The sequence below is a fragment of the Canis lupus genome, chromosome 5, assembly GCF_003254725.2.
Source record: "Canis lupus dingo isolate Sandy chromosome 5, ASM325472v2, whole genome shotgun sequence".
In the NCBI taxonomy this organism is placed as follows: domain Eukaryota; kingdom Metazoa; phylum Chordata; class Mammalia; order Carnivora; family Canidae; genus Canis; species Canis lupus.
Window position 1 is genome coordinate 60,656,316 of NC_064247.1, and position 10,849 is coordinate 60,667,164.

Sequence of the window (10,849 nt, forward strand, 5' to 3'; positions counted from 1 at the left end):
TAAGCAGAGACTTAAGAGGTTAAATGACTTGTTGCTCAGGGGCAGTGTGGGCTGTGACTCTTGCTCCAGTGAGTGACCTTGCTCTTCAGCCTCTTTATTTACTGGACATCTCAGGAACGGGGATCATCGCCTAAGTTTGTTTTTTGGACAGCCAAGGCTTAACACTACCTGCTGAATGTACACATTTTAAGCACGCTTATAAATACCAAACTTTGAACATAATGTAGTTAATGGGAAACTCATCAAAGGAATGACCTTCTCAGACCTATCTGGTTCCCTCTCCTTAAGACTAAATTACCTGCTCGTCACAAGGTGAGATAAGCAACAGATGAATAAACACACAGCACCTCACCTCAGTGCTTTAGGTGTGCACCTGGCTCAGCCAAATGCCTATACTAAACTTCTACAGACATCCAAGTCATCCTGGTTGCTGTGCTGTGTGACGTCCCCCTAGGTCAATTTGGGCAGTGGCCAGTAGACCTTCCTCTACTGCTCTAGCCCTTCTTCCTATCTGCAGTCCAATCTTGAATGGTTAGCCCCACTCTGACTGTAACCCCTAGCCAGAGACCCAGACAACCAAAATTGTGGAAAGACCAACATACTCTAAACCAGGGAAGGTATCAAAGTGCAGGAATTCTGGGGAAAGTTGTTCTTGGTAAGAGATAAATTGATTGGGACCAAAGACCTTAAAAGGGGTTGTAAACAATGCTGAATGCCATGCATAAAAATGAAAGTTTCTTTTAATGGTAATACAACATTGATAAAGTAGGAATTTGAGTCAATTAGGAATAAATTCAATTTAGAATGTCAATTAAAACATCTATAAAATGTATAAAGATCAAGAAAATTTCACTCTGGTTGATTGGTCAGGAATCCTTTCTCCAAGTAAATTTTGGAAAATCATCTCAGAAATCTCAGAACAGTTAGATTTTAGGCACCTGATGACACATTTGACTACAGTAAACCAGAGATGAGAATCTGGTTTTAATATGCCAGGTTAATAATAAATTCCTCCCTCCCCTCAGTGTGACAATAGCTCTCCTCTGTAAACAGGAAATTCAGAACAGCAGAGAAGGGGAATCATTAAAGATCGCATATGTCTTGTTTAGAGAAGAATTTGGTCAAGTCTAGCTGCCTGCCTCGTTCTCTGAAATACAACATGAGGGGATATTCTCAAGTTTAAAATTTAGAAAAAGAGATTTTTAAGTTGCTTTTTGACATTTTTCCAAAAATTTTATTTATTTGACAGAGAGAGTGAGCACAAACAGTGGGAGCAGCAGAGGGAGAGGGAGAACCATACTCCCCACTGAGCAGCGAGCACAACGTGCAGCTTGATCCTAGGACCCTGGGATCATGACCTGAGCTGAAGACAGATGCTTAACTGACTGAGCCACCCCAGCGCCATGATTTTTAACTTTTCTGTATCACTTCAATTGTAACCAGACATTATGCTTGTAGTTAAAAAAATTTTAAATAGAACTTCTTGGTTTTGTGTTAGGTTACTGCCATTTGAGATTTTTAGGGAAAAGTCTGGACTTCCTGAACACAATGCTGAAGGTATTCTCTTGAAGATGCTCTGAAGTACTGGTGGGAAGGGAATCTTGCTACCTACACATATACTTAAATGGCATCAAGCTATAAGAGTGACAGCAAATACATAAACAGGTGTAAGAGTTAACATTACTTCTACTTTAACTCTCCAAACAAATCATGCTATTTCAACTTCAGGATGATTTCTGATTTCCCAAAAAAAATCCTAGTAAATACCAAGTCCAGAAATCACCTTCAGAACTTTTCTTCCAGTAGAATCTTGAGAGGTAAAATCTGCATACCCTGACATTTTACACTGAGTTTGTTGACCAAGAGAACACAAAGTGACTTCAGTGAGGGAACATGTTTTGTAGGGATTTCACCCGTAGCCATAAATATGAGAAATGCCTTAAGTCACTGGGAAAATATTTTTTTTAAACCTTTGCTACTTTATTTTTTTTTTAAAGATTTTATTTATTTATTCATGAGACACACACACACACACACAGAGAGAGAGAGGCAGAGACACTGGCAGAGGGAGAAGCAGGCTCCATGCAGGGAGCCCGATGTGGGGCTCCATCCCAGAACTCCAGGATCAGGCCCTAGGCTGCAGGCAGGCACTCAACCGCTGAGCCCCCCGGGCTGCCCGGAAAAGACTTTTTTTAAAGAAATCTTTATTTGTCTCCCACTCATCAATCCAATAACAATAAATCTTAGGATGCCAGTAGTTTCAAGGTATATCTTTGACTAACATTTATCGAGGACTCCAGCCAAGCCTATTGTTCTGTATCTTTTTGATCATATGCACCTGCCTAAGATTCAGTAAGCCTGATAAACTGGTAAATTGCTGCTCAATTACTGATAACCCAGACTATAAATAAATGGTAAGAAAGGTTGGCTTCAGGGGCGCCTGGGTGGCTTAGTAGGCTTAGCATTTGCCTTTGGCTCAGGTGGTGATTCTAGGGACCTGCTTAGTAGGGAGACTGCTTCTCCCTCTCCCTTTGCCCCTCCTCCTCTGCTCTCAAGTGTGTGCTCTCTCAAATAAAATCCTAAAAAAAAAAAAAAAAAAAAAAAGTCTGGCTTCATTTACTAGTTTGCTTCTAAGAAATGGAGAAAACTTAGTAATTAGCCAAGCAGCTTGGTTCAAAGGGAAATGAATTGAAGGCTAAAAAAGGTGATTTACCCAAAGCCTTACTGTTTATTAGTTACACGAACCTCTAGGTGCCTATGGTAGCCTAACAGGATTTGCAGTTCCCCCACATATTACACTAGACATTTTCATAATACATAGTATTAATGTATTAGCTAATGTTTTAATGGATTGCCTAATCCATTTGGGAGCTCGCAGCTCCGCAGTCTGGTAATGACAGCAGCGCTTAGAAGTCAAGAGCTGAGGCTCCAGTCAGACTTCTGAGGGCTGAGGTCAGGCTCTTGCACTTGCTATTGGGGTCACTTTGGCCAAGTAACCTAATCTCTCTCGGCCTCAGTTTTCTCACCTATAAATCAAGGATTATCAGAATACTCACCTTAGGGGCTGGGGGGAGCGTTAAGGTAAGGAATAGGGAGTGTTCCCTGGGCACTGCAGCCTTGGACAAAGCGGTACTGATAAAAACGTTAGCTGCTACTGACACCACGCACACCAACAGGGTGAACAACACATATTTGACGGGCTTTGCCTAAAATAATCAAACTTTATGATCACGGGGAAAACGGGCAGATAGAATTAAAGGTCCTCCAGCAGGGCCGGGAGGACCAAACCCAGCAGCCTAGAGAGAAACGATCCACCTTAGGGCTTGACCTTGGAAGCCTCCCTGCCCTTCACGCTGCGGTGAACTGGACGAGCTGCCGAGAAAGGGAATTTGCTGGGCCCTCTTACGTGCCAGACACAGTGGGAGACTCTGCCTTTTACCGGGTGAGGAGGAAACAGGGTGCGAACACGCGGCGCACGGAAAGGGGCGCACACGCCGAGGCCGCGCTCGCGGCACCGCTCGCTGCTTTTCCGGCTTGGCAGCTTCTTGCCCGTCCGCGGCCTCCCGGACGGAGGCTGTGGCTACGGGAGGCTCTTCCCTCGGGTCCTGGACAGCCGCTCAGGGGAGAGGAGGGCACAGGGCACGTGCCCCCGGGCTTGGGTTCACTTTGAAAGCGGGACGTCCCCGTGAATACTTGGGAACCCGACAGACGGCGTGGGGAGGCTCCCTGGAGGCCTTGACCTTGGTCCCTGGGGCTCAGTTTCCCGCTCTGCCGACCGGGGGGCGATGACACAGCCTCGGCCAAGGCAAGTTTGTGGGCCGGGCGAGGCACCGGGTCCTGGAGAACCGGGAGTCCCACTCCGGTGGCCTCCACCCCAGGGACCCGTTCCCTCTTGTGGGTCCGGGGCCTCTGCCTTGCCAGGACGCAGCGCCCCGGCCGCCGAGAGCAGCGGCAGAGGCCGGCCGGGACGCCCCCCGCGCAGGGGTCGAGGCGGTGGGGACCGCCCGGTCGGCGGGCGGTCGCGCATGTCGGGCGGGGTCACGCGGCCTCCCCGCCGGGTCCCGGCCGCCCCGGGTGGGGCCGGAGCGGTGGCCGCCAGCCCGGCCCTCCCGAACTACGGGGCACGGCCTCCTCCCAGACTGCGTCCCGCCTCAGGCCTCACCTCCCTGCGCACGTTCAGCAACGAGTAATAGTCTTCATTGTCCAGCTCCTCCTCGTTCAAGGCCGTCGCCATCTTCGCAACCTTTCACCCCGCCAAACCGGCAGGGCCGTGCCCAAGAAGGACCGGCCAGCCAGGGCCCCGACAGCGCGGGCCGGCCGGGCTGCGCCACAGCGGCCCCTGGCGGCCGGGAGGGGCGGCGCCGCCGCCCGCGCCCCCGGCAGCGCGCCTGCGCCCTGCGCCCTGCGCCCCCGCGCGGCGGAGGGCGGGACGCGGCGCCCGGGGTCCGCCACGTGCCGTCCCCGCCGGCCTCCGGGAGGCTCAACGGGGCCGGGCGGGAGGCCTCGGCCGCAGCTGGGGGCGTCCCGTCTGACCCCCGCGACACGTCGCTTGTGTCCTAGGCCGGCTCCCAGTGCGGGCAGCGTCCTGCCCCAGGCATCCCCGCCTCGGCCGGAGGCGCCTCGACGCCCCCCTTGCCGACTTCTCCTTGCACTGGAAACCTCTAGGATGGGATTTATTCCTGCCTCCATTGTTCTTTCTCCTGGCCGTCCAGAACCCTGCACAGCGCACGAGCCCTCTCAATGTCATTTTTTATCATTGCCCTATTTTTTAGGAGCACCTGGCCATTTTTCTGCTGTTTAACTGACAAGGCAATACCCATTTGGTTCCTAATAGAATTGTCCCTGGCAGGCACCTACCCCTACAGCCCCTACCCCCTGAGCCCTCCGCTTGTAAATTTCTACCTTATAATTTAGCGATGGAGTCTAATTGATTTCAACCTGGTGCCTGCTGTTTGGTGCATTATTAAAGATGTCTCGGTTACAATCATCTAAATAATTTAAATGTCTTCGAAATGATGTAATTATCAAGAGAAGGTGGACAGCAGAGCTCTCATGCTCTTGCCACCTGTTTGGTTCATGCTGACCTGTACCAATTCCTCATTATTTCTCAGGAACGTTTGCTCAGCCTTAACTAACCATGAGTTTAGAACCATCCCTGTTGCCCTTCCTAAGCAGGTCTCCTGGGAAGCCCCAAACACCTGTCTGTGGATTTGAGAAGTTGATTTCTTTCTCTTCCTAATTTTTGGCCAGATGTTCGCCATCTGGGCCTGTGTATGGTCCCTTCCAAGTTGTTCGGCCCTCTTAGGATCTTTCAGCATGAGACACATAGGTGTGCTGAGACAGGTTATCCAGGAGTGTTGAGTCACTGGAGCCGACCCCAGCCCAGGCCGTAAAGGAAGAGCTGTTTCTTTAGCTGGCTGGGGCTTCTCCACAATAGCTTCTGCAGACACTCATGCTCCATCAGCAATTGTGGCATTTTTTTAAAAAAAGATTTTACTTATTTCACCCAGAGAGAAAGAGAACAAGCAGGGGGGAGTAGCAGAGGGAGAGGGAGAAGCAGGCTCCTCCTGAGCAGAGAGCCCAATGGGGGGGCTCCATCCCAAGACCCTGTGATCATGACCTGAACTGAGGGCAGATGCTTAACCGACTGAGTCACCCAGGGGCCCCATGTAGCAATTTTTTATGGTCTTTCCTTTTTTCTCCTTTGCAGAGCACTGATTAGTGCTAAGCTGCTTGCTGACATTTGCTGGTCTTTTAAGAATTTCTTACAAAGAGGCTGGAGGAGAAGACTACAGTGTTGAGACATTCCTTTTTTCTTAGGTTTGTGGGCATTAATTGGGCCATAATGCTCAGTTGAGTAGAAGAGTTTCTTGCCATCTTTCCTCTGCTTTGGAAAACACTGCCTCTAGGAATCACATAAACAGAACCTAACGTATGTTTCAGAGGGCCCAGGACTGGGTTTCTATGATTGGGAATGACCTGGTTTTTGTCACTATTCAAACAAAATAAATAGTGACCTGGAGATGCTCTGTATTTGTCCTCTTTCAGACACATGACACTTTGTATTATGGTTACTTGGAAAGTGGTTGGGACAAATGGAAAATAAGATTAGATATACCACAGGCCTGAGAGTAAGTTTACTTCGGAGGTTGGCTGTTTTCTTTCTCCTTCCAAAAACCCTAATCTCTGATGGGCAAAATAATGGAAACCAGGAGCAGTACAAATTGATAAGTTGCCACACCCATCCAACCACTACTCATGCCAGGGCAACCGATGAAACTCGGCCACAATAACTCACTGCCTTGCATTTTTGCTTTCTCTTTATTGGGTAAAGCCACAAAGCAATTTGTAACTTAGCTGCAAAGCCAAGCCTAATACCCATATATATTTATATAGCTATATCTACGTGTGTATGTGTTATGTATATGTATAGATAGTCATTTTTGAATTCTCTCAGCTGTAAATAGAAAACATAAGGACAGGGACGTCTGGGTGGCTCAACAGTTGAGCATCTGCCTTCAGCCCAGGGCGTGATCCTGGAGTCCCGGGATGGAGTCCCACATTGGGCTCCCTGCTTGGAGCCTGCTTTTCTCTCTCTGCCTCTTTTTCTCTGTATCTCTCATGAATAAATAAATAAAATCTAAAAAAAAAAAAAGGAAAAGAAAACATAAGGACATTTACCTTTACTACCATTTGTTTTCAGAATGACCCCAGAATATTTGGCCTTTTCAGCACAACCATCAGGAAGCTTTCTCTGTTCAATGGCTTGATCTAGTGCCGGGGGTGGGGGTCGGGGGGTGGTGGGGTGGTGGGGTGGGGTGGTGAGAGGCATGGGCTCCCTTCTAGAGTTAAATACAGGACACTCGCTTAGATTTGAATTTCAGATATGCAATGAATAATTGTTAGCATAAGTATACTAATATTGCATGGAGCATATGCACATACTAAAAAAATTCATTGTGTATCTGAAATTCAAATTTAACCGGGCACCCTGTATTTTTACTTGCTACACCTGGCAACCCCAACTGGAAATCCTTCACTCCTTCCCCCTTTTCCTGAGTAATACTCATAAGAGATGAAGCAGCCTGACTCAGCCCCTTCTACGGTTGGGCTGAATCCATACCTCTTCTCTACAATTCAGGAGGAAAAGTTACTTCTCATATTTTTATTATTCTCTTGTCATTGAGTCCAGATTGGGATTCAGTGCTTGCTTGCCATTCATTGCCTGTCCTTCCTTTCCCTCATGAGCTCTGATAACCCTGTTAAGAGGAGTTAGGGGGAAAAAAGTCCTTAGCTGAAGAAAAGAAGGGAAAGTCTGCAGGCACTCAAGAATTAAATTTTCTTGATGGTATCGCCTCCTTTAGCATTTCGGGGACTTGTCATTTATATCTTTAGCCAAGATAATAATTGCAGAAGGGTTGAGTCACCCAGAGGAAGGACCATACCTGCTGTGCAGAGACTGTTGCTGAGAAGCTGCAGAGCTGAACCCAGCCTCGGGGGCTCTGGCAGCAGCGCACGGATGGACTAGGGGCTTCTCAACTCACCGGTTTCAGATCTCACCATCCCGACAGAGCATGCATCTCCAAAATCTCCAATTCAGAGCTCCTGCCTTTGGAACTCAGCATTTTACCTGCAATGTCATCCCTCCACGGTGCAAGGGTACCAGTTTCCCCTGCTGTTTGCAACTTTAGGTCCTTGGTTCCTAGGTGTTAATCCATCTTAATCCATCAGCTCCCAGCTGGGGTCCCCTCCCTATCTGCTTTCTTGGTCATTCAGTGATATCATAATCCTTTGACCTTTGCCTCTGTCCACCACATCCATTCTCAGTTTGGTTTTTCTTCCTTATCTACCTTTCTGCACTCCTCCCAGGCTGTCGGGAATAGCTGGGGAAAGTCCTGGAAAATACAAAGTTGATGCTATCTGACTTCAATGGGCCCCCAGTGTTACTTGGCAATCCTATTACATTCGCCTCTTATTAACACTCTATAAATTCCCCATAGTGTCTACTCAGCTTATCTTTGAGTTTGAAGACAACATCCAGGAATGGGCACTGGTGTTTCAGCAATTCATAAGAAGGAAATGATTTCTGTTTTAGTGGAATTAACACTCTAAGAGGGTGGGGCAGGGGGTAGGTGCAGACAACAAACTAGTTAATTAATAAGAATTTCAGATGCTAAGTATTATAAGTAAAATTAAACACAGTGATGCAATGGTGGGACACCTCAAGGGAGGGAGGTCACGTTAAGTTGGCTGGCTGGTTATGAAAGATCTGAGGAGGTAATTTTGAACTGAATGAGGGGGAAGAATCCAGCTTTGCAAGACCTCAAGGTGTGAAGACTCAGAGACAGGAAGACGTTTGGTGTGCTCCAGGAACAGGGAGTGAGCCAGTGAGTTCAAAGCTGATGCAGGTTGGGGAGAGCAGGAGGAAAAGATGTTAGGGAAGCTTAGTCAGGGAAGACTCATGGAGTATAGTGGTCAGGAATTTAAATGTTCTTCCAATCACAGTGGGGAGCCATCTCAGGATTTTAAGCAGGGAAGTAGCATGGTCCAATTCCTGCTCCTCACCCCAAGGATTACTGTGGGGGGGGGAACAGGGTTAGAGGGAGCAAGAATGGAAGCAGTCCCTCACCCCGACCCTGACCCCTTAGAGATCATGCAGTATTCTAGGAAGAGAGGGGAGTGGGCTTGCAGAAAGACAGAAGCATGGGGCTGGCAGGCAGGGACTACTCACTGCATTGGAGTCAAGAGTAATTGGTGAGATAGGTTGGGTCTGGGGGATGGAGTGAAGGGGGTTGGGAAGGGGAATCAGTGGTTACTCCTGCATTTTGGTTTGAGCTGCCAGGTAGTGAGACTATGGATGCTGCTGAGGAAGCTAGGGAAGAATTTGGAGGGAGAAACAAAGAGCTCTGTTTTGGAGATGTAGACCTAGGTCTCTGTTAGACTTCTCTGTGGAGGGGGCACCTGCTGCCTCTGCTTCCTTTCCACCTGCTCTTTTCACTTCTTGCAATCAGACCCTCACTCCCATCATTCATTAGAATTCCCTCCTCAAAGTTTCCCATGACATCTTGAGCCCCGCCAGTGCTGAGCACCTGGAGCCAGTGGTGTCTGTTTAATTGCCAACAGCCTGGACCTCAGGCATCGTGTAGCAATGTTGCCCCTACATCATTGTAAGCTCTCCATTTCCACTGTTTCACTATCTATCTCTCTTGACCTCTCGTTTATCTGCATCCATCCCCCTTCTTTCCTCCTGCTGGCATGCAGGACCTCTGTGATCTGGGTTCACCCATCTTTCAGCCTTACACCTCTTGACTTTCTTCATGGAGCTATGCTTCTAGCCAGGAAAAAAAAAAAAAAAAAAAAAAAAAAAAAAAACCGTTCTCCAACTTGTTCTTCATCCTTTTTTGTGTCTCTGGGCTTCCAGGAAGGGTCATTGACCTTCAGCCCAAAACCACCTTGTGGAATTTTTTGGGGGGTCTGCTGTTGAACAACACTCTCGGCTTTTGTTTATCTGCCTTTATTAGTATGAAAGGATTTTTCCCCCCTCAGGGTAGAGGAATCTAGTTTGGCAATTATTTTGTTTTCTAGCATGTTGTTCCCAATATCACTTCTCTTCTTTTAGGTGTCTGCAATTGCTGCTGTGAAATGATGTCCTTGTTTCTTTTTGGGATCCTGGTTAAGCATGTTAGACCCTCTCAGTGTATTCTGTATCCTTTTTAAAAAAAGATTTTATTTATGGGGGAGAGAGAGAGAGAGAGAGAGAGAGAGAGAGAGAGAGAAAAGCAAGACTCCCTGCTGAGCACAGAGCCTGATGCAGGGCTTGATCTCACAATTCTAAGATCATGACCCCGAGATCACCACCTGAGCTGAAACCAAGAGCTGGATGCCCAAACAACTGAGCCACCAGACACCCCATTCTGTATGCTTTTTGTGCTCTCTTTTATATCTTCCTTCTTTTTATCTCTATGACTTCTTTGTGGATAGTTCTCCATGACCAGCCTTCCACTTCTTTATGATTCTCTCATTTTCCTAAAATTTATTTTATTTTATTTTATGATAGTCACAGAGAGAGAGAGAGAAAAAGAGAGAGGCAGAGACACAGGAGGAGGGAGAAGCAGGCTCCATGCACCGGGAGCCCGACGTGGGATTCGATCCCGGGTCTCCAGGATCGCGCCCTGGGCCAAAGGCAGGCGCCAAACTGCTGCGCCACCCAGGGATCCCAAAATTTTTTTTTTACTACTTCATTGAGGTATAGTTTATGTGCAGTAAAAAGTGTAATATTTAGAGTGAACAATTTTATGAGCTTTGTAAACACCCATGAATCCGTTACCATAATTGAGATGTTAAATTGCCAATCCACTACTTATTGTTGTAGATCAGTCTGCATTTTCTAGAATTTTATGTATAGAACATACATCCTGCCCACAGCTGTCATCCTGCCTAGGCTGTCACTGCTGGTGACCCTTCCTCTGTCTTCACTGTTGGCACTCCTGCTTTCTGAATGCTTATTTCCTATTTGTTTGTTTCATTCCTTGGTTTTGATGGAGTAAATCTTCCCAGTTATTTGAGACCATGGGTGCCCTTATGTTACCTTTATATTTGATGGCAAGTTTGCTAGGTAGATAGTTTGACTGGGTACAAAAGTCTGGGTTGTAACAATGATTTTCCTCATAACTTTGAAGGCATTGCTCTACAATCTCAGTTTCCCAACATTGCTGACAATATGACAGACTCTAATTCCTATGGCATTGTGACTGTTTTTTTCTTCTTTCTTTGGAAATATTGTCGTTCCTGGTTTTCTGAAATTCTATGATGATGTACCTTGTATGGTCTTCTAAAATTTATGGTGGTA

The 10,849-nt window shown here is 47.2% G+C and overlaps 1 protein-coding gene across 2 annotated transcripts in view; it reads right to left on the reverse strand.

Annotated features, from left to right (window-relative positions):
• DNAJC11 (DnaJ heat shock protein family (Hsp40) member C11) overlaps nucleotides 1-4,320 on the reverse strand; it is a 75,957-nt gene extending 71,637 nt beyond the window's left edge. Inside the window, exon 1 of one of the 2 annotated variants that reach the window (XM_025427292.3) lies at nucleotides 4,163-4,320. In XM_025427292.3, the coding sequence (XP_025283077.1) occupies nucleotides 4,163-4,234 (72 nt within the window). In that variant the 5' untranslated portion in view covers nucleotides 4,235-4,320. The remainder of the gene's footprint in view (nucleotides 1-4,162) is intronic. The other variant, XM_035716637.2, reaches the window with a different exon arrangement.
• Between the last annotated feature and the right edge of the window lie 6,529 nt (nucleotides 4,321-10,849).